General features: G+C 43.1%; 1 protein-coding gene across 1 annotated transcript in view; it reads right to left on the reverse strand.

Moving 5' to 3' along the window:
* Positions 1-6,882: 6,882 nt before the first annotated feature.
* The window catches only part of LOC103372771 (mannosyl-oligosaccharide 1,2-alpha-mannosidase IB-like), a 40,451-nt gene continuing 22,519 nt past the window's right edge, over positions 6,883-24,814 (reverse strand). The window contains exons 5-8 of the mRNA XM_008302492.1: positions 24,162-24,381; positions 22,140-22,312; positions 14,417-14,532; positions 6,883-10,628 (exon numbers count right to left, since the gene is read on the reverse strand). Coding sequence (XP_008300714.1) covers positions 10,493-10,628; positions 14,417-14,532; positions 22,140-22,312; positions 24,162-24,381 — 645 coding nt within the window. The 3' untranslated portion in view covers positions 6,883-10,492. The remainder of the gene's footprint in view (positions 10,629-14,416; positions 14,533-22,139; positions 22,313-24,161; positions 24,382-24,814) is intronic.

Below are 24,814 nucleotides of genomic sequence, written 5' to 3' on the forward strand. Positions count from 1 at the left end.
CTTTTTGGATAGTTTTTGGCTCATTCATGGATAATTTTGGATGAGTTTCAAGTCTTTCTGGACACATTCCGAGTTATTTTGGACTAAGTTGGAGTGTTTTTTGCCACTTTTTTGGTAATTTTGGACAAATCTGGAGTCACTTTGCACAGTTTTTGACAATTGGTGACAAATTATGGATAATTTTGGATGAGTTTCAAGTCATTTAGGACTAATTGAGTCAATTTGGACAATTTTTTATTCATATTAGACAAACATTTGAGTTATTTTGGGTATGTCTTCAGGTATTTTGGACAAGCTTGAGTCATTTTGGATGAGTTTCAAGTCATTATTATTTTTTCTTGGCCATTGTTAAGCCTGGTGAGACAGCAGCACTGGTTTATGTTTCATTTACAAGCAGCAGCAGGTTCCTACTCGTGTAATGTTCTATCACTTACCAGCAGCTGTGACACACTGCGCTTATCTTTACAGGGCGAACAGGATTTACCCTGAACTCGGTGGAGACGCTGTTCTCTTGTGTTGCTTCCTGGTCCGGGGATAAACTTTGAGAACAAACTGCAACTTTACTTTGAGAAAGTTTAAAGTTCTGATCAAACGATGTTTAACTGAAGAGCAGAACTGCTGCTCGTGACTTTTACTGTCAAGTCAGCATTAAACTCTCTCATCTCTACCGCCTTCTTGTTATTATTTATGACCTAATTGTAATCGATCACCCTCATGTGTTAAGATCCAACATCTGCAACAGTTTGCAAGAAAAACCCAACAGCAGCTGGAGACTCCAGCCGGTCTGCATCAGACCTCTGTTAAGAAACGAGCGATAGAATTAAAGGAGGAACTGCAGCAGTAACAGCTGTCAGGACGGCAGCACCACAACAGACGCTCAGTTTTATAATAATAATAATTATTAATTCTGTGAGAGGCTTGTTCAGGAAGATGGCGTTCCTGCCAGAGACCCGGTTTGTTCCTGACTTGGCTTCAGAGGGACTAAAACCTCTCAGTTCGATCCGGACTCATCAGCACCAAACCCCGCTCAGAGCTACCGACTGTTTCCTCGTGTAAACGGTCGAGTTAATCCAGGATTACGACCAAACCTCTGACTTCCTGAGCTGCAGTCGAACACAGCCAGGCTAACGGGACAACGTCCGAACCATCGCGTTAACAAAGCAAAGTGTCTGTAAAATAAAACAACGGCGTTCAGCGCATCGGCCCTGCGAGCTCCGAGTGTTTATCTGAGAGGCGGTAAATAAACGAGAAGGAAATAACTGATTAGGATTCGCTGACATCGAACAGATGTTGGCGGGAACACAAACTTCCTGACTGATGGAGGTGTGTTGTTTCTGGACGGCTGATTGTGTGGCTGTGACGCTGCAGAATGTGTGTTGATGTACAACAACGTGAGCTCTGTGGCAACATGAAGCGACGATCACAGAAACTCAGGAACGACTGAATCAACCTGAACAGCGACATGGAGCTCAACACACGAGCAGAACTTCTCAACTCGGCCGATTTTTAATGAGGAAACACGTGAACACAACTCAGGTGGAATTTTTTATCTGATGAACTTTACACATTTTTATTAAAATCAAACCACATTCGAGGAGCGAGCAAAGACTTCATCACCCTCTACGTCAGTGCTTCTGCAGATGCCACTCACGTTTTTCTTTGTGGCTTTTCTATTCTCTGATGAGCAACTTTGGAATCACTTAAACTGAATTTTATTTAACTGGTGCCAATGAACAACTTCGGTCGTCTCAAAGCTTGACACAGCAAAATGTCTACAACAAAGAATGAATCCAAGTCAAGCTTCCTTTGGGTAAGAAGGAAGGACAACAGTTTTGGGTGATTTTGGACAAGTTTGAAGTAACTCTGGACAGTTTTTGCGTCATTTTGGACGAATTTTGAGATGTTTTGCACTAATCTTGAGCCACATTGGACAAATTTTGCTTCATTCAAATTATTTCAGGCAAATTTTGGGGTATTTTTTCCAAAGTTGAGTCTTTTGGGACAGTTCTGGGGCCATTTTGTACAACTTCAGAGTAATGTTTCATGAGTTTCAAGTCATTTTGGTCAATCTTGAGTCATTTTGAACAGATTAGGAGACATTTTTTAAATCATTTTTGATTCGTTTGAGTTAGTCTGGGCAGGTCTTGAAGTATTTAGGATCAGTTTTGAGTAATTTTGGATGAGCTTCAAGTGATTTAGATTTAGCTTGAGTTGTTTCTTTAAAAAACAAAAAACAAACAAACAAAAAAAAACAAGGTTTGAGTCATTTTGGCCAATTTCAAGTCATTATTATTTCCAATATTTATTTAAATCAAATAAACAGCTGATAGCTGATTTTATTGCACACTGCACATAAACATGGATGAAGCCTGAGGAACCAACAGGTTTACTGAAGAACAGTTTAAAGGCAGAACTAGACTTGATTCTTTTCATGTTGTTTTTTTCGGGTCTTCACTATGAATCAGTCCTGATCTCTCTGGACGCCTCCAACATCCACAGACTTCAGTCACTCAGATCGCAGCAGCTCTGCATACCGATGAATTTAAAAGACGTTTAATGATCTTCTGATTTTCTAAAAAACTGTCAAGACTCTCATTTTTACTCATATCACAAACATAGCTTCAGAACATGAAGCGATCTGATCACATTCACGTCTGACGAGGCTACAAGCAGCCATGTGGACGTATTTATGAGCTAATGCGAAGCAGCTTGTCTCCAGTTAACCTACATTTGGCTTTAAAGAGGATTTTTATTGAACCATGAGGTTTGTTTTGCTGGAAACGACGTAAACAAGCGACTAAAGATGGTGAAGTACCGCGTTACAGACGTTAGCGGCGATGTTAGCGTCTTTTTTTACATTATCACAAAAACATCACGTCCAAACTTATTCGTTCTCTCTCAGTGATCCAAGGAAACACCCGGAACCTTAAACCACCTGAACCTTAAACCACCTGAACCGTAAACCACCTCATCAGTCAGTTTACTTTAATTGAATAAGTCTGAACATGTCTTCTGTAACTTGTGAACTTGGTTTTGGTCAATCAAATATTCACTAGAAATCAAAATTGGAGACAATTTTTAGAAACTGAATAATTTCGTGTAATGTGAATAATTCTGCAGTAAAAAAATGGAAATAAAAAAAAAATAAAACCCTCCTAAAAAACAATTAAATAGTGTTTTGTAACTTGTTAATTTGTTGTTTCTTCAAAATAAAAATTAAAAAAATCATTAAAAATTGGTGGCAAATTAAATTAGATTTAAAGTGATATGAATAATTTTGAATATGGCATTTTCAGTAAAAATGCAAAAACAAAATTAAAAAAATAAAAATCCCAAATAAAATAAAGAAATTTGTTAACTTGGTATTGGTCCAAAAAACAAAACAAAAAAAACCAACCAAACAAACAAAAAAACCCTATAAATTAAAACTGGTGTCAATGAAGTGATCTGAATAATTTCGAACATTAAAAATGCAAATAAATAAATAAAACCGTCTTTTTATAGCTTGTTAATTTGTTGTTTTAAAAAAAAGAAAAAAAAGACATAAATCAAAATTGGTGACAAATTCATATTATATGTATAATTCAAAGTGATGTGATTAATTCTGAACATGGCATTTTTCTGTAAAAATGCAAAAACAACAACAACAACAAAACAACAAACATAAAAATATTCTTTTGTCAGTTGCTATCTTGTTGCTGGTCAAACAAAAGTTGACCATAAATCCAAACAATAAATTTTGAATAATTCTGGGCAGCAGGTTCCAAACTCTCCAGTAGTCCTGACACGCAGCATCGATCAGTGTTCTGCCAGATGGACGGGACCCGTCCCCGTTATCGGCTCTGCCCGGGTCACAGCTTTGCAGTTCGCAGCAGGAAACACCTGTTGACCTTCACACCGACACGAACACACCGCGAGCCAGGAAACATTTCTGGACACGCATCGGAAAGAAAAGCGACCTTCAGACTCCGTCCAGCGGTTGTGTTTCCATCGAGGCTAAATATATTCAGGTCCTTGTGTGAAATATTCAGAAATATTTAAACTTAATCATGTCGCACAAATCAGCTGGTTCCTGCTGAAGAGTTCAGACTCCAGGAATGACTCAGACTTGATCATGAACATTCATTTCTTATAATTGGAGCCAAAATCAGAATTACGTCTTACATTTTCCACCCTAAGAACGAACCTGGTTGTATTTTACTGTCCAAGAACAAAACTTCAAACGAACCAAAACTGCCGCTGAGCTTTAACAGGATTCACAGTAAACCAAAGACGTTCAGGTGCTGGTGGATAAAACCACGACACGGACGTCACTTTGGTTTCAGTTTTGTTACTGAGGAAGGAAAAACACCAACCGTCAGCTCATGTTTCTGGTGAATATGAAATACCACGTTGGGGACAAACACTCGTAGCGAACATTTAGCGTTATTATGAGGAGATTCTGGCGTCGCTCTGCAGCTTCAGCAGCCAAACAAACGGCGAGACGATAAAACCCGACGGCGGCGCTGCCATGTTTGGTCTGACGGAGGGACAGAGGAGGACATTAGTGGATTCATTGGAGCTTATGATGGTAGTTTGTACCCAAAACAAGTGCTGCAGTCGTTTAATTCATTGTGAAACCTGGTTGTGGTAATTTTCTGCTTCATGGCCGAGGCGGGAGGTTTTATTGTGATGATGTAATGTGTAAATGTCCATAAAATATCTGCCGTTTATGGCTGAATTTCCTGCCGACTCACAAACCAGATTAGGTTTTTACTGATGCCAGTGTTTGTCCGAAACCGGCGTCATCGGTGGTTTGATATTAATTACCAGGCAGTCCTGCTTCAGAAAGCAAAAGAGGAAACAACAAGACAAAAAGACAGCTCACGGCGTTTTCTTTTCTTTTTTCCGTTTCCAACTACAGCTTTCAGTTTAAACTGTTCCTCCGAAGCTTCTCAAACAATCGGACTTTTCATTTAATCACAAGCTTTTTACAGCGAGTTGGGAGATAATAAAGAACCTGCTTCTGCTCTTTGGGCTGCCGGAGTGAACCGACGGCGTCAGATCATCGGTTCAGCAGGTTTTCAGTTTTGAACGCAGGTGTTGGACCTGATGATGGTCACCGATGGGACCCTGAAGGGAACGAATGGTTGTGTGGCATCATCATCGTTTATGATTGGAGTCCCCAGGTCAGAAAGGTCATGTCTGGATCCTGGAACTACGGGCCTTACAGATATATAAATAAAGCATTCAGGATAAAATCTGTCACATTATCCAGAGCATGTGACTCCCAGTAGGACCGAACACATACGTCCATCGCTCATGTAAACACCTCCCCGATATAAGCCAGGGGTTAAGGTTGGTCTGGGGGGGATTTTTTTAATTCCTCTCACAGACGTCTGACATGTTGTACTTGTTCCAATAAATTTAAAAAAAACCAACATCAGTGGAGAATTTCTTCATCATCGTCACATCATCGCTACTCAATAAACAACAGTTGCACCAAATTTTAGAGCAATCGGTGCAACAGCTGTTTAGTTATCTCACTCAAAAACACAAATATGAACCCAGTGATGGACGCACACTCCCAGAAATCATCACATTGTTGTTCAAACAGTTGTTTCCATCTGGACTCCCCTGCATGGATTTCATGGACATTTCTTTATATTGACTTTGTTATTTTTTCCTTTAATTTGCCGCCTTTCTGCCGCCAAATTTCCCCCAAAACGATGACAGCATCCGACTAAACCTTTACTTGATGATCTTCTGTTAAAAGTTGCTCCACAACAACAGAACAACACGATCTGTTCTCCATCCCGAGTCCTTCCAACAACAAAGAGAAAAGGAAGGAAAGGGCACCACTGTGTTGGGAAGAGCTGACCTCACGCTGGCTGATTTACTTCATGTGGAAAACGACTCCGAGCTCAGCAACACCGAGCGCGTTTGAGCTGATACTCGCTGCGATAGCTTCGTTAGAATAACAGCCATTTGCTAAATAAAAACCTCAGCTGAAGCACAGCGAGAACAGATGACTTCTTGTGTTCGCTGCGTGTTGAGACGAAGCCAGAGAAGTGCGATGGCGGCGAACGGGGCATTAAAAAGGCATTAGCTCTGAGAAGAAACAGTCCGAGAATAACCAAAACCACCACAAAGGAAAGACGCTTATTAGCATGTGAGCCGCCGCGCCGGTCGGACACATTTATTCTGTCAAACACATGTGAACAAAGCTGACGTTAAATCTAAACTAATCTGGAGATATTCACATATTCCTCGTGTTTAATGGAGGTTTGCTGTCCTGATCTGGTTCTTATTGGCTCCATTCAATCAGGCCTATTTCTAAACTTCGTCAATAAATTGACCTCATCTAGACTAAAATGAGAAGCCGTTGTCGGCCAGTCAGTGTTCTGCTGCCACACTATCAGCTCTGTGGGGTCACATATGGAACAGCAATGTTTTGAGCTAAATGCTAATGCTTGCATGCTAACACCGTGATGCTAACTTCACCAGGTATGCATCTACCATCAGGTACAGCTGGAAGTAAACAGAATTGGAAGTAAACAGAATTTTATGAATATTGCTGGTATTTCAACCGAAAGCGGCAAAAACTGCAGTTCCCCAAATGGCCACTTGAGGCAGACTCTCAATCCTCATAGACCTCCATGTTAAAATATCAGACTTTACAGCAGAAATAAACACGTTTACAGCCTTGAATAAAAACAGTTTTGGTCTCTATAGCTAATTTCCACCCTCATTACAACTACACAGGGTGCTATCTTTAATTTAATTGCCCCGTGTTGATTAAATTAAGAGTTAAAATCGTGTATAACAAGTGACAATAAAAGCTGAAATAAAAACAAACCAGATTCAACATCACACGAAGTTCAAACAAAGAATCTGCTCTCGTTTTCTGATCACTTTTCATAACATCTTTATTGAATTTGTGTCTCAGTTTTAAACATATTTACAGATAGTTTAACTTTATTTGTTTTCTTTTCTGTTTTTTTTATTTTAGTTCAGTAAAAATACAAATACAGAACACTCAGTTTTCAAAATCAACGTCACTCCCAGCGACCCGACGGCCGCCCAGGTTTCCTCCTTATGTGGAGGTGATGATGTCGGTGTGATGTCAGAGACTGGGGGAGGGGCCAAGCCGGGACCGTACTGCATCAGCGGACCGGAGTTCAGGTGAAATGATTGTGGACGGATGAGGGGGAGGAAATTAAATGTGTTGATGGGATCGCAGCCGATTTAACGCGAGCTCGACCCGACTCCTGGTCAAAGCTGTGAAAAACCCAACTAAGTGAAGGAAATGTCAAAAAGTTAAGCCCGTTTCCAATCAACCGTCGACGCTTCGAGTCAAAACACGAGCAGCTACAGAGCAACTGTCGACGTTGATCAGTTGAAATCTGTTGTGTTTGGAAAGCTGCGTTAGCGTTTAATAGCTCGACTGGATATGTGTTCCAGATAGTTCTAGTCAAAGAGGACATTTTAAATATCCGTCATCTTTCTTCCAGGACCAACGACGAGTTCTAACTTCATGTCTGACGAGTCGGAACTTCAGCTCATCGTTGTTTCTGGATAAACTGGAACTGGTCGTAAAGCTGCTGTAGATATCTTAAAGTGGATTTCTGCTTCGTCCGAACATAACTACAGATATTTTTATTCTGATATTATGTCCAAAAATACAACAAGTGGAAGTTAAAGGACGCTGCAACCGAGCTGAAAACAAAGTCAACACGCGATGGGAACCTTCTGGTCATCCAGACGTCGTCGATGGTCCACGAGTACGTCTGGAGACGACGACAAATCTCTAATTACAGAAGCTCTCGTCCTCCGCAAACTCCAGCTGATGAGCTCTTCCTGTTGCATCACAACCAATCCTGATTAGTCACAGTGTTCAATACGGTCAGGAGAAAACGATGAACTTTCAGCTCCAGATTAAATGTTAAATCAGCCGGTTAGCAGAACTTCATCACGTCGGCACATTTAGTTTTGGACATAAGCGTGAATTTTGAATAAAGAAATCAGAACGAAGCATCGTTGTATTTTTTGATTGACGTGGCGGTAAACTAAACGTTAGCGGCTTTCTCGTCCTCGTAGGAGTCGGTTCTGCTTTCAGACCGTCTGCCTGTTTCGTGTGTGCAAACAGAAACAACATAAAGGAATTTACATCACAGTGATGCCTCACAAAACACAAAGCGTTGGACAATAAGGCGACAAGACGTCAGAAACAAACTTCATTTGTGCTACTTTCCAGCTTCCCGCCTGCATTAAAAACCAGATGTCGCCGTCGAACTCTGCTCCGGTTTCTGTCCTCACCTCAAGCAGACGGTTGATATGAAGAATCTGGACACGAGAGGTTTAATTTCACATCAACGACACTTTAAACGTCTCTCTCGCTCGTCGTCTGTACTTTTAGAAATGGGCTAATGTGGTGTAAAAACTGCGACCGAGTTCGTAGATGTCCTCTTAGACTGGCTGGAAAACATTAAAATAAAATGGAAAACATTTGGCTCATATGAACAACAGACACCAGAATCACAGGAACAGCAAAGTGTAACGGATTTTATAACAAAAAAACTGTTTTTTTGTTAATTTTGAACAGTGGATTAATCAAAGGTTGACGTTATTTCATAACAATCGGACACCTAAAGATGATTTTCCTTCGGTCAGCATCTCGACCTGCCTCGGATATGGTTCATTCAGCTGAGAGGAGACGGTTAAAGTCGACGCCGGACTATCGAAATTAGGCTTTTAGCTTCTTTATAGCATCTAAAACTGGAACCAAATCTGGTTTTTATATGATATTTTATGACCGTGCTCGAGTTTTTGTCTCTTTCCTGCTTCCAATATTTCGTGACTTTTCGATAAATCAGTCGAAGCACGTCAAATGTCTGAATTCACCAAAAGGAACGGTTTCAGTTTGTTTTTTTTAAAGTTTTTTTTTTAAGCTATAAAACAACAAAATCTTGATATGTTGCAGGATACAAAGCGGGTTAATTAATGTGACCTCCAAAAGAGAATTTACAAAGTCTCAGCAGAGCGTGTGCATTTCAAAATGTATTAAAAAAAACAATTATTATTTGCTCTGTTTGGTGATTTTGCGTCGATATTTTAAAGCCGGACGATGAGACGAATCACGTCTGCAGCTGCATACAGTAAATCTATCAGGTGACCGGAGCGTATAACTGAAGCTGAAAACATGATTTTAAGACTAAATTTTCTCAAACCAAACTTCTACATTATTTCAGAGTCTTGTAGGAACTGCGAGACTAAAGGCCTCCAGGTTGTTTTGGGAGTTTTCACGGAGGTAGAGGTTAAAGTAGACGACAGAAGCTTGGAAAAAAAAAAAAAGAGTAGATGGTGAAAGTAGAAAACAAAGCGGGAAGAAAGAGAAATGTTGGTGGCACCTGATGATGTGGAGCTCAGCAGTGGGACATGAGAAGGCCTTCGTTTATTCAGTGCTACACCTCCGCTGTCCTCGTCTTCATAGTCTTTCAAAGTGCACAAACAAATCATCTACAGCTTTTTTTTTTTTAACCGCCACACAAACACAAACTTCCACACGTCGCCTCGCAATCTGAAAATAATCTGAAGCGATTTATGGAGGGGGGAAAAAAAAGGCGGGAAAAAAAAGGCGGGAAATAAGAGGACAGGAGACGATTGTGGAGCTTAAAAAAAAGCAGCATCCAGTGGAGTAGCAGCAGAATGGAGAAGTCGTCTGGGGAGTGTTGGAGGCCTGCTGGGGTCGCTGCTGATCCGCTTACGATGGTCCGCTCGTCTGAAAACTGAGGATTTAGAGGAGGTGAGGTCTGCTCCCGAACTCGCGACCATCCGCTAAAAGTTCCGGGACAAAGTTCATCCGATTAAACTGGGCTCGGGTCGGGGAGAAGAAGCGAAGGGCTTTGATTCGACCCTGTGTCCCCCCGTTAACGATTCGTCCAAAACAACAACGACGAAAAAAAAAAAATACCACGTCTCATCAACAGACCCTGTAAAGTCCTCGCGTCTGTCTGTCTGCCTGGAAAAACAAAACTCGGTCGGCACAGTGTCGAACTGCGTTAATCCTTCACAAAATCCCATCTCGGCGCTCGAGTCCGCTCAAAGTTTGGTCAAATAAAGACTAAAAATAATAACAAAAAAAACCCTAATCGAGCCTCTGGTTTGGAGCTCCGTCCGTCCGTCCGTCCGTCCGTCCGTCAGAGGAAAGAGTCGATTCAAGCCAGACGTGAGGCGGCACACCCACCGTCCTCCTGATTTCAGCAGAGAAGACACAAGGAGTAAAACATAGAAGAAGAGAGTCGGCTGGCGAGTCCTCTCACTCGATCGGTGCCGGAGCGTTTCTCTGCCCTTCAAAAGCAGCTGAGAGTCTGAATGTAAGTGTGTCCGGTGTTGTTGGTGGGTGTGTTCTGTTTTTGTTTTTGTTGTTTGTTTATTTTTTTGTGGGGGGGGCAGGCAGGCGGGTGGACGCCCCCCCCTCAGTGCCGCGGCCGAGTCGGGAGGTCCGGTCCGTCTACCGCTGAGCCGGCTCGCTGCCCGGCAGGGTGATGTTGCCCAGGTGGAGCACCGGCAGCGGGTGAGCCTCGGTGTTGAAGACCCAGCTCTCCAGCGGCATCAGGTCGTCGCTGGAGAACAGCAGGTACAGATACCTGAGGGTGGTGGACGGGGGAGGAGAGGGTGTGAGGAGGAGAGGGAGGGTGAGGAGGAAGAAAAGCAAAGTTACGTCTGACCTTCCTCATTTTTAACATTTCTATTTCAGACGCCAGCGGCTGACGTTTAATAAACCATCAGGTTTCCTGCGTTCAACACAGCAAGAAGCAGAAACCGTCGTCGGTTCATCGGCTTCCCGACGCTCCTCGTGTGAGAGTTCATCGCAGACATGAACGGACTCTCAGCTTAAAATGGTGATCGTTAGAATTCCCCCAACGATAAACCGCTCGCGCTCAACAGAATCTGCAAAAACACAAAAAGCGTTCTGACATAAAATCAGGGATTATTGGGCTGAACTGCAGGAGACGAAGCAAACGAGCAGGACGGGGAGTCAAATAAAACATATTGGTCGATGCGATGAACGCAGCCTGTTTAAAAAGTGTTGGACGATACATTCAGCACAGTGAAATACTTTTACTAGAGCTAAAGGCAAACACTGAAAAATGTAGGTAGTTAAATATCTATAGTGGGTTCAGTCGTCCTCATATTTCTTCACCCTCCCATTAAAGAAGGAAGACAATCACTGGAGTAAGTTGAAATTGACAAAAGTAAAACCAGCATGATGGGACCAGTAAACTAATATTTAGTTGAACAACCCTTTGAGCCAATCACTGCCATCATCAGGTGTTTCCTGTAACTCTCAGTCAGACTTCTGCACCTGTTGACAGGTGTTCTGGTCCACTGCTCATCAGCAGAGGGCTCTCATTTGTCTGGGACAGGTTTTTTTTCTTGTTTTCTTTTCGACCACAATTCAAAACCAGCGTCTTATTTCACTAAATTATAATTTAGCAAATTTTTATTTATTATTACTTTTTTCAGTTTCTAGTTATTTGAGTGACTTTTGTGTTTTCTTTAATGGAAGGAGATGAAAACATTTGAGTCATTATTTGATTTTAATTATTAGTAAAAAACAAAAAAAATGGAAAATTGTTGCACATGTTGATTCCTGGTTTGAAATGTTTTTGTAACTCAAAAATAAATTAAAAAATCTACTTGTTTTTTTTTTTTTAATGATTTACTGTCATCTTTGAACTCTCTGTTTGCTGCCGTGCAGAATGAACCCACAGTGAGTGAAAACGTGACTCTGCTCCGGGTTCAGGGGTTAAAGCAGCTCGTTTCAGTCACATGTGGGGTCATTTGCATGCACAGTGCAGAACAAATGAACATTCGTTGGAAATTTTCACCACAAAACTTCTTCCAGGTGATGAACAGTGTTTGTTGTGCAGCTTGATTTCCATGCGCCCAGCTCGCTGCAGGAAGGCGGCTCTGTGCCGTCTTTTCAAACCCACGGTTTATGGATGCGGGAGTCCTCGGTTACCTGCACGCCGTGTGCCGTGTTTGTGCGTTGCTACGGCAACCTGGGCCAGGTGGCTTTGTTATTTGTGATGCACTCGGGATTTCATTTGCATCTCATCATAAAGGCCGTCGCTGATGTAGGTTTTAGTTGTTGTTTTTCATGAAGAAGCTAAAGCCATGTTTTTAAATCTATAAAAAAAAAAGACCCTTTTTTAAAAGATGTTTTTGTGTCGACACTGTTTTAGTCTGTTGCACTAACAGCCGGACTCGCTGGTGCCTCGTCCTCTTCTTACTTTAGTACATGATGGAAGATCAGGTTGTTGTTGTTACTTTCATTGTTCCTGTTAACAAATAAGTTCCCCAGAAGTTGACTGAACAACAGTCAGACGTGACTCACGGGTGTTTTCACGACTTCTGCAACTTCTTCTGCTTTGTGCAGAACATGTGCTCATGTATGTATGAAGATATGAATATATAGAGATCACTGTGGAGGAAATGTAATTAAATTCTCTTCCTTAAACATTTACATGCATGTGTTTGGTCGATTTTTGTGCACAGACGTCAGAGCACAAGAATGTAAATAACCAGATTTAAAACTTGCTCCCTTGGTTTGCAGCTCTCACTGGACGTTGGGATGCTGCAGCCAATCAGCAGCCGGTTTGACGCCGAGCTGCTGCGTTGCCGCGAGGCGATTGGCTCGCGGCCAGCAGGGACAAAGCCCGACACCAGACAGACACCAAAGGCTGCACAAGGCCGAGGCTGTGAAATGTCATCGTCTCAGAGCTACCAGCCAGCGCGGCGGCTGACCTTTAACGACTCGTACACCAAAGACAAATTTTACTGGCATTTGATGCTTTGTGGGTGTTAATTTCCGACACATTAAAGCTGAAAACGGAGGGCTGATAAGTAGCTTCATGCTAATACAGGAGGTGACAGGGCGGCCAATAAAACCTCTGTTTTATGATTATGTTTGACCCGTCGGGCTGTGACTGACAGTAACCACCGAGCTCCATCAGGCTGCATGTAAACAGTCCAACACCAGGAGGACAGCCACAGAGCCGCCAGCAGAGGGAACCAGAGAGCCACGTTAGCCTTCACTTCCCCTTCTGGGTCACAGGCTGCAGTCAGAGCCTCCTCTTCCTTCATCCATCAGTGGTGATGATGTACCACAGAGACACCGGAGCTGCCCTTCGCATTAATCAGACTTTGGAACATTGCGTAGCTGCGAACAAAGCTTGATGCTGTCCCACTGTGCTCAAAGCAAAAGGGCTCTAATAGAAGGAAATAACAACAGATGGCGGCGCGTTAACCTGTTATTACCTTCTGAAGAACGCCGCAAGAACACATTAGCTCAACACACCACTGCAAACTTTTCTTCAGCGCACCGAGGGAAGGAAACACTTTCCAGGGACTAAGTTTGAAGGATTCTCGCTGAATACAGAAGGACGACTTCAGATATTATAACTTCTCTTTATTGCTGCTTTATAGTTAAAATTAGAGCCTGATCGATATATTGGTTTGTTCTATATTATTGGCAGACATCAGCCTGCCACAGATATGTCGGTATCGGCGTATCTTTACTTTTATGGAACAGAATACAAAAGATATTAGTTTCCTTAATTCTTACGATCACAGTTTGTGAAGAAGAGCAGCTCTGACTCCATGGGTTCTACACCCTTAGTACTGTCTGCAGCACATGTAGCAGAGCAGACAGTGGTGCGGAGTCAGGCTTTGTCTTTAGAGTTAGCTGCTAACTAGTGTGCAAAATACTTTGCTGGTAAATAACATAAGTCTAACCTATCTAAAGAATATTAGCAGAAATATCGATACCAGCATCCTTATCCACTAAACTTGGTATCTACAGCACATGTAGCAGAGCAGACAGTGGTGCGGAGTCAAGCTTTGTCTTCATGCTAAGTTGCTAGCTAGTCTGTGAGCTACATTGCTAGAAAGGTAATAAACAATGTTTTTTTTCATAAATCTAACACATATCTAAAGAATATCGGCCGAATCATCGATACCTGTATTCCTTACTCCATTAAGCTTGGTATCGACAGCACATGTAGCAGAGCAGACAGTGGTGCCGAGTTAAACTTTGTCTTGATAGTAATTTACTAACTAGTTTGTGAGATGGATTGCTAGAAAGGTGACGATGCTTTTTAACATAAATCTAACATATATCTCAAGAATATCAGCTTCAAAACTCCAGCAGACAAGCTCAACGTTTACCTTTGAAAACACTTTTCGTTTTAGAAGTAAAGAGGTAAAGCACGAACAAGTGATTATTGCAATCACTTTTTCGCTGACGAGTCCCTTCAATCAGCGGGCCCACCACCCACCCGCCCACCAAATCACAGCGTTAATCACAAAAGTGATTAATTAATTACAGATGATTCACAGATCGCGCCAATTAATCAACACATTAGCTTACTTGAGTGTCTCGGCCAGGAAGAAGCTCTGCTGCACGTCGTCGTAGGTCGGGTTGGACGAGTAGACGTCCTTCACCCCCGAGAAACCGCCGCTCACCCTGCAGTACTTATCGATGGCCTGGAGGAGGAACAAAACAAGAAAGGACGTCAGAACAGGAGAAAGGACGGACGTTGGGAGTGAAGTTAGGAGTCGAGAAAACAAACAAACGAAGGGAGCAAGCGGTGTGACGGGAATAGATGGAAACAACAACAGAAGAGGGTAGGAGAAGGATCAAATGCAAGAGAAGCCAACGGAAAAGGGCAAAGAGAAAAAGGTGGGGGAGGGAGGAGAGCACAGTTTTAATAAGCTTATAAAAGCATGCTATAATTAATTTCGTTGCTTGTGACAGATTAGAGCGAGTCCTGGGGAGACGTACGGGAGGCAGCGGCTGTAGAAAATACGAAGAAAAAAAGATTACCACAAACGCTCCTGCCTCCACATTTACATCTCATCCTCTAAATATTGTTGTTTTTTTTTTCTTGGTTCTTCCTCGACACAAAGCAGCGGCGTAATGAGGATGCACACTCATTAGTTTCCCCGTTACGCCGCTTGTGCGGTAGCTGGAGTGCAACGGTGAAATAAAAGTTCAGCTTCCACTGATTGGGAAAATGAGATGTTTTCGACGTGTTTCGATCTCGTTCGTCGGCGGTTTCCTTTCGGGCACGCGGCCTTTTTCAGGACAAAATTAAAAACGCGCTCGTAGGTGGCTCGGATTGTGATGTAAATCCCCCTCCGTCTCTTCTCTTTCGAGGGTTTTATCGCCGATTCTCTGAGCATGAAAGATGTGATGTCAGCGTGTTACCGGGAGCGAAAGCGTGGAGGACGGCCCAGTCAGATAACAGCAGAACCCGGAGCGTTAAACGGTCCGATGCCTCGTGTGCCGTGACTCACACGAACAGAACCGGATGAGGAACAACAAAACGTCAAAGTTAACCGGTTCTTGAAGGTAAAAATCGACTTTTATTACCTTTTTAACATGTTTTTTTTTACACGCTAGAAGATATTTCATGAGCTACAGAAGCAGTCGGTGCTCTGGCAAATTCAGACTTCTGGGGTTTCCTACAGAACAAACCTGAAGAACCAATCCGGGAAACTTTCCATCTGTTTCAGAATCTGTTTCCGTCACGTATGACTGAATTATTCCAATAAAACAAGTTGCCACTGTGAAGCGTAGAGTAGTTTTACAGCGTAACTTCGATATAAAGCGATAAGGTTTTAAGGGGTTTAATCAGTGACCGGAGAGGAACATATTTAGAAATGCTCTGAATTTTCCTCGTGTCGTCCACAAGTTACGCTATAAAGATTTCAAAGAGGGAAACACAACGAGTCCAGAAGCAAAGACATGAATATGTGGCGGTTTTTAAGACGTCCGAATGAAAACATGGTGTCCTGTGGTGAAAACAAATTAAAGTTGTCTTGCTCCAGCGCACCAACTACAACATACAAAGCGTACCGATGCACAGGGCCGGATACCTTTTGAACTGTAAGGTGTTGTACTGACCCGGCTCTCTGGGGGGGAAGGAACTGTACACAACCAGACGGATGAGTAAAAAAAATCAAAGGCACAGGACACAAAGCCAAAGAACCTCCACAAAACACAACTGCTAACCTCCTCTGCTCACTACAGTATTAAAGAGAATGTGGCTCCATCTGGTGGTGCAACCAGGTACTGTAGATAATATACAAGACTTGAAGAGCTTACCATCGAGGAAAATGGCACCAGATTGGGACAGATGCTAAATATTAAATGACTCGTAGCAATCGGGACAACCCAAAATTCAAGATAAACAAAAAGAAAACTTCTAAATAGAAGCGTTCAAACCCGTTTACATGTTCTATCTTAACAGCAAATGAAATTAAACCTGCGCTCACTCAGCTGTGCTTATCAAACAAACATGACAACAAAAGGTGGCCCCCCGACATCTGAGGGTCGTTCTACGGAGCAAGTTTGACTTTCTTTGTGTTAGTGGACTCAACTAAAACTAAACACTGTAACTCCACGGCTTCATTCTGAGGCTTTAGTAACGTACAGATCAACAGGTGAAACATTTTCCATCAGCTGAGACTCTGAGTGGCTCAGAGAGGAAAGAGTCAGTTAGAGGGAGGCTCTTCTTACTGCTGATTTAAATCAGAGTTTCTGAACAGAACCAGGTTACCAAACTCATACATGCAACAGCACAGCGATACTCAAAATGTCTTTCTGGAACAGCCATGATCTACCCGAGTACCAGAAAACACACAATCCAGCAGCGCAGTCTGATTGGAGCACCGCGTCGGGGTATCGTCCAATCAGTGAGGGCAGGAGGCAGGATGAAGGAAGTGCAAATTCAGGGCAGCTCGGTGCAGGAGCAGGTGTTGACGTAGCGTACGTGCACATGAGATCACATGTAGTGGCAGGTGTGGCATATGTTGCAGCCAATCAGGCGTCGTTATCACACACAACCTGTCCGTGTGTGCTACATCACACGTCTGTTGTGAGGCTCTGCGTATCTTTGACGTTGGCTGTCTGAATCATTCGACACCTCTGGGCACAGAAACACACTTAACCTCTTTAAAAATGCAGCAGCCGTCCATCTGGCGACGCCGACGGTCCACCGCTACCTGCTACGGTGAGATTCATAGAAAATTCTCGACGCCGATGCTCTTATCGACTATCAACACACGTAATGGAGAGCGCTATCTGCGCCCTTGTCACGCGCAGGCAAACACTCCTCCCTCCGTCTCGTCCTCGACTGACCGCTCTGGTGTCAGCAGATTTCTGTCGCCAGGACTTCGGACCATAATTCCCGTTATTCACGGGCCGCTGCGCCCACGACGTGCGACTGTCCTTCTCCGCCCACGCTGCAGCAGCCGAGCGTTTCCTCCATTATGTCTTTTAAAAGACGCATTCAAACACGAGTCGCATCAGCAACAAACGCTCAACAGCGTGGAAACCTGAGAGCTCTGGCCGCGCTGAAACCCAGTCTGGAGAAGCTGTACTCGTGCATTTGAAACACGCACACGTCTCAGGGCCATCTGTGCTAAATAAATTATCTGATAAAAAGTCTAACTGTAGGTGGAGGAGGAGGAGGAGCGGTGAGGCTGCAGCAGCCGACTGAGGACACACTTCACATTACGGCAGCTGGGCTTCACCTTCACGCAGGCTGCACACACAAACAAAAAGCCACCATGTACAGTAGGCGCACACTTTAACACGCCGCCTCTGTAGCGCAGCTGCATCCATCTGCTGCACAAAACCCGTCCGTTCGTCAGGCTTCCTCCGGCCGCTGCAGCCATTGATACCGGCCGGCGGAGCTTCGAGGCCGCATTCGGAAAAAAGACCGGAGGTGTTTGTGGAAAAACGTTTGGTGGTTGAGGTAAAGAGGCCGACAGGAGGAAGAGAGAGACAGCCTCGGGTTCTGGGTGGGAAACTTAAAAAGTTAACATTAATTAACCCTCTGACTCCCCAAACCCAGTGACGAGCTTTAGAGGCACGTTATCTTCAACAAATCAACCCGTAAGACTCGTCGCATTTTCCACAAATTAACCAAATCTAACATCAAAACTGTGATATTTCATCAAAATCGCTTCATTCTTCGTGTCTCGATTAAGAATTCACCAAAAATTTGCAGAGATTTGGTCAAAAGGAGCCACTCTGCTGGTTTGGATTGCATCTATCACAGCTGCAAACTATAAAAATGGAACAAATCGATGACTGACGTTGGATTTATCTGTGAACTGATCATGAGTGAGGAACAGTTCACCAAATCCAACCTCAAAATCGTGAAATTTACAGTATTCAGGAGACAAAACAAACAAAACAAAACGAATAAAAAACGAGCGCAAACATGAAATCCATCCATCATCTCTACACCTTAATCCTCTATCCCAGCTGACTCAGGGTGAAGGCAGGTTCACCTGGACAGGTAACCAGTCTATCACAGGACTACACTTAGAGACAGACAACCAAGCACACTCACATTCACACCTACGGACAATTTATAATCACCAATTAACCTCAGCATGTTTCTGGACTGTGGGAGGAAGCCGGAGAACCCGGAGAGAACCCACGCTGCACGGGGAGAACATGGAGACTCCACGCAGAAAGATCCCGGGTGTCCTCACCGGGACATGAACCGGTGACCTTCTAGCTGCGAGGCGACGGCGCTAACCACCGAGCCACCATGCAGCCCGCCAACATAAAATGACTGAACAAATAAATAAATGGCTTAAAAACAGCATTCAGGTGAGCTAATTAGATTCAGTACGGTGACAAATCTTAATTTTTTCGAGTGAAAACTGAACAGAAAATTACAAAATGAACAAGTTGTAAAAATGTCCATAGAAATGTCCGTTGGATGTCGAGTCACCATTTTGTCCAACATTGGTAACAAATTTGAAAAACGTTGGACATTATATTACATTTTTTTTTCCATTTCTACTTTTGTTTTTCAGCTTTAAATTGAACGTTCTTCTCGTCACGGTGGTGCCGCTTCCATAGAGGTGCAGGACTTCAAATCAAAAACGAGCCCACAGTGAGGAAGAATGTGTTAATTACATTAAACGAATTTGAGAGGAACAAAACAAGCACAATGTGGATCTCGCTGGCCTCCAACAATGCATCACATCACGAGTGAGGACGGAAAATCCTTGCAGCTAAAACTAAAAATACTAACGTTTTTCTTTTCCTGAACAAACATACAGATTTCCCACAAGAACAACACAAAAACAAACTATTCAGGTTAAAATATACAGTTTAAAACCTGAACATATCTGTGGTTTCAGGATTATCAATTACTGGAAAGCCATATGCAGCTCTGGCTTCGTGCACCGCTTCTGCAAATGTGTCGCGTTTAGAAAATACCTGAGACGAACAAAGTGTGTGAAAAAACTACAATTAGAAGCAAGAAATGAACGTGACGCCTATTTCATCTGTTAAGACATAATTAAAAACACCTTCTAACAAAAAACAAACACCTGATTATGAAAAACTACTGTTAAAAAATGTTTAAAAAAAAAAACTGCAATCAATAATTATCACTTTCTTTTCTCACCCAAACAACAACAGAACAATACCGACAGCCATCTGAACACGAGGTTGTTTTAATTGATTAAATGATTAAAAGTTGTTTTTTTTAAACTTTATGACAGAAATGCAGCGACGTTAAATAAGAGCCGCATAGGATGTGTCAGATTTATTAGCATGCGCGTGCACAGTTGATTAAATAATGCAGGACGAAGCCTTCAGCTGCAGCTCTCTTTAGTGTCACTCACCGTCAGCACAATCACACTCCATAAACACACCTGCCAATATATTTACTTGGCTCATGAGCGCTCACTCCCACTCAGGAAAAACAAAGAGTCGTAGTTTTTTTTTTTTTTTTTTTTAAAGAAGACTGGCAGGGAAAAAAAAAAAGAGAGAAAACTATAGTGTGGAGAGAAAAAAATAAAAAATCTGGAAGGAGATTTATACAGAGGAGACACTTTAATCCTCTGTCAGAAGAGCAGCAGAGTGAAAGGGATAGAGGAGGCTTCTGTTCTATTTCCATACAGCTTTTCATATTAAAGCACAAAAGAGGGACTAATAACACCTGAAAACATCCGTCAGACGCTAGAAAGTACACGTAGAAGAAAGTGGCTTTTTTTTTGAGAAATCAACCCGTCACAGGTGGATTATTATTATGACCACACACAGACTGTATACGTAGTTTTCTGTAAATCGAGCTTCACAACAAAACTGCTTCAAGTCCTTTCATTCTGCCGTTTGACGCTCGGTGCAAACGAATCTTAAAATCTTTACTTCGCCGGTGACACGCTTTGAGCGGAAAGACTAATCGATCGTCATAATAAAACTCATTCTGACGCCGCGTTAAAACACAAGAACAAGCCGTTTAGATGCTTTAAGAGATAAATCCCACACAGCGATGGCAGAACTTGGATCTTTATCTAAGACAGAACCGTGGACCTGCCTTCGCTGCCTTCTGACACTCCAACTGTGACAGGATTTGATCAGATTTCTAATTTCAATCGGCCACAAAACGCAGAACGTTCTCATTGGTTTGAAGTTTTTGGACTTTATTGGTGCAGATCTTTCATTTAGTAATCACTGTGAGCGTGCATCATTTAGTAAAGAAGTGAATTTAGAACTCTGAGCTCACTGTTAAACCTAATATCAAACTTTTTCTTTTTTTAATCTCTGTTGTCTAACTCTACTAATCTAAAGAAAAGGGGGAAAAAAGCTTCATGTGGAAGAAACAGATTATTGGCTTTTGGTCAACAGATGTTTGCACATTGTTGAGCTGTTATAATAAAGAAAGGTTCAACATGTGTTTGTTCAGAGAATCTGTGAAAGCATGTAAGATGATAAAAATCAATACGGCACTAAGAATGATATTGTGTTTGATCGTGTCCAGTTGGGATGTGGTGTCGACTTCCTGGACGAGGAAAACCAGAAGTGTTTGGTTTTTGCATCAAGACAAACTCTTCAAGTCATGTTTTTCTTCTCTTATGTTTTACGCACATTTTTGTCAAACAGCAGAATCTCAAGTGGAAGTTTTATAGAGAGCATTCGTTTTTTTTTAAGATCACCATGAATCAGCTCTTTGAGGAGTTTTTATTGATCTTCTCTACATCATCTCTCATCATCATCTCTTACATCAGGTTGAATAGTTTGATTCAGATCCGACCGATACGAGATTCTCTGTTTGTAAATATTTTGCTGATTTTTCGGGGGGGTTCCTCAGGGCTCCATTTTGGGCCCAATTGTTTTCTATATGTATGATTTACAAACCTATCAGCCCAGAGGAATAATAAAGCAAAGATTCAACGCTGCTATTTATGGGACGTCCTAAAAGACACGAGAACCAGATGGATCTAAACTTTATCCTAATGAAACTAACGGTGACATTGTTATGTTTGGGATCATTCCTTGACTTTTGATTGTTCCATCTTTTGGAAAAACTTTGGCGTGACCCTACAGAGCTCCTTCAGACTTTTCAGCTACGTGGTCACAGCTAGCTTCATGCAGTTAAAACGTTGTCAATTTATCTCCCAAAGACTTTAAAATTACCGTGCAATTAGACTTTTGTAAGTCACCTAATCTTAGTGTTTGTAAAGTTTTAAACAGGTCAACCTTTTTTAACAGAACTGTTTACATCTTCACACAAGGACTGAGACTGAACTACCAGATGCTTGTGGACGTTTAATCTCTGGCACGTTTAACCTTTTTACATAAGAACTGCTCAGACTTTAAACACATCATCTCGTTTGTTTTGACTCAAGTGGAGCTCGACTCCATCTTCTGTTATGACTTTTTATTCCTATTTTCTTTAATTCAGTGTGTTTTACGGCTGCTATTTTAATTTCACAGCACTTGGATATGACACAGATCACTAAAAGCGAAGGTAGACTTAATTCTCTGTTGGTTTTTTCCATCACTTGAGCGTGCAGTTCCCATAAAAATGTGCCTCGCATTGCTATTTGTAACTCCGCTCCCTCCTCTGTGATGCTCTTTCATTTCCAAGAGCAGAAGGAGCTCGTGACTCATGCAGTGAACTTTTTCCATCCGTCTTCACCCCGTTTTCATGGCCGTCCTCCATTTAATAAAGCCAAAAATGTCTCACCAAGTCCCGAGGTGTGTAAAAAATGAACATGGGGTTTATTCGCTGGTGTTAGTGCAGCGGTTCTACATGCGTGAGCGGTTTTACCTGCGCCGCCTCCCAGCCCCACTGCCGGTACTTGGGATCGTGGGTGAACCTCCACATGTACCAGTAGGTCTCGATGACCTCCGGCCGCAGGATGTAGTACTTCTCGTTCTGCCGGACGGCCACCGCCTCCAGGCCCGAGTCGAACTTGAACGCCTCCGGGCCGAGCTTCAGCACTGGAGAGAGGAAGCGGTTAAAGAAAGAAAGAACGATCAAAGGTTGAAAAGAGGGGAGACAAAACAAACATCATCCCTGTTTATCTTAATGCTTCGGCTGCCGGTGATTACAAGTCAAGCCTCATATGAATTAGAGCCTCCAATAAAAACCATCCAACCCCATTGATTCCACCGGCTTTTCATCTTTTCACAGCCAGTGTTTTCTGCTAATTAAGTGCGATATGCATTACGAGTCTGAGCGTGGAAAATCGCCGAGACGCTGACGAAGCAGTGACAGCAGCGTCTCTGAAAGGATTAAAACACACACAGAAACACACAAACATGGCGCCGCACACGTTCGATATCCGCCGCGAACGGCTGCTCATTAACTAACAGGACGATTTTACACAGCCTCGTCGCCGCTGTCGAGTTCTCCCTCTTTTCCTCCTCTTCCTCCCGCCCTTTTCCTGTTCCTTTTTCCCTAACCCCCTTTTCTTCCATCTTCATTTGTTGCCACGGCAACCTCTCCTCTTTCTCAGACTAACCTCGCGGTTTCCCGGCTACACGCATACAATCGCGATGCAAGATCACAGTCCGGCGTTTCCGTGCCGACTCGATCCCAGTCGGCCTCCGACGAACGGATGATAAACTTACGCTGAAAATGTGAAAAACCAGCTGAGAAATCGGACCAACGAGCGTCTGATTCGTAGTCAGCTGGGCGGGTCGAGGGTTTGTGGCTTTTAAAACAAAGTAAAGAAACTACAGTCTGGTTTGATGTGGAAGCTCATGTTGTGGTCAAAATGTGATATTTCTCTGTAATAAAATGTTGAAAATGATAATCTTCAGGTTCAAACAGTTATTTCAAAGCATGTCACAGAGAAATCTCCACTCATGCCATCAGTTAACGATGCTTCAATTCCACTTTTTGTTTACATACACAGACCTAAAAATGTTGTATTTCTGCCATAAAAATGTAATCTGCATGACTTTGAAGACCAACCAAACTGCTTTGACTTGTTGGGTATGAACCAGTCAGTGATGGGGGACGTGGGGTCGACGTTGAGGAAGCAGCCACAATTCAGTACAAAGTCAAAAAGCAACATTCTGAAATGCAACTCATTGTTGATGGAACCGAAAGTACAAAAAGCCTACGGAAGATTGAGTTTTCTCCAGAACAGCGTCTGCAAGTGCAGATGTTCAAAGGTGCCAATGTACAAGCATCGAAGCTCGTTTATTGTTGCTGCCTGGGTTTATTCTTATTACAGATTCTCTAGATTTTCATCATGACAACGTGCAGCTCGATGGTGAATGGTGTGCTCCGTCATTTGGTGGCGATTTGTCCAACTGGTTTTACAAAAATTAAAAAAAATGAAAAATAAAAAAATGCATTAAAACCCATTGAATTGAATGGGAAGTTGGCCTAAACCCATCTTCCATCTCTGGAACCCTGAAGCTCCGGCAGATTTTATGGTAGAAACGTCAAAACAAATTGCAAGACTTCCGATTTTGTTTGTTTAAATCCATGTTGTTTTGTTTCTTTTTGGAGCTGGCATCGGGAATCGCAGAATTTCAGCATTATCGGCGCCAACTGCGACATTGTCTGGTGACGTTCGTAGCCGACAGTGAAGCTGAAAACCTGAAACGAGCTGCAACGAGCTGTTAACGTGCTTTTTACGACCTTTAACTTTGATTAAACAGATTCTGTGAGAAGGAAAAGTCAGCCTTTAGAAGTTTTGTTGAATTGCTTGTGCTGAACGAGCTGTTGTTGCTGCTCATCTTAAAAGCATGAGGTTAATGGCTGCTGCTATCGGTGCGTCGTCCGCCGCTGTGTGCTGGTGTTTGTGTATGCGGCGCCTCCCGCCCTCCTCACCCGTCCTGTCGTAGGACTCGTGGCAGGTGTGGGCGATCTCGGCTCCGAGCTGCAAGTAGTGTCCGGCCTTGTCATCGGGCGAGCCGTCGGCGCCCAACGCGAACATGCCGCCGGCGAAGCAGGCCAGGTGGCCCATCTTCCTCTCCAGGTGGCCGTTCTTCCACTCGCCGATGAACGTCAGGCCGCCGTTGGATTTGCGTATCAGGTGGCGCTCGATGGCCTGGAGGGAGAGAATAACAGTGGAAACTTTACAAACTGTGGACATTAAGGGGAGATAAGTGAACCGTTCTCAGTGAGCATGTGGCCAGAAGTGGACATTTGTATGCAGGCGGTGGAAGCGACCGGAGCACATGAGGACGCATGAAGCTTGTGTTTGCGTGAGAATGTGGATCATTAAAGAGGAAACCGGGGTTTTGTGAGCGGGTCGTTGACACCGAGTGCAAACAGAGGCAAAAACCGAACGGAGCTCCGAGTGCCAAGTTTAAAATCCGGCCACATCCCTCACCCTTTGCTCTGCGGCATCTGCTCTGCTCAATCTCTGACACTCTAACTGATTAACAGACATCTTCATCAACCGCAGAACCACCAGCATCTGCTTCCTGCTAAATCCACCCCGACACAAACAATGCAACATCTCAGCAGGATAACTGGTC

The sequence above is a fragment of the Stegastes partitus genome, unplaced genomic scaffold (genome assembly GCF_000690725.1).
Source record: "Stegastes partitus isolate 25-593 unplaced genomic scaffold, Stegastes_partitus-1.0.2 Scaffold1823, whole genome shotgun sequence".
Taxonomy (NCBI): Eukaryota; Metazoa; Chordata; class Actinopteri; family Pomacentridae; genus Stegastes; species Stegastes partitus.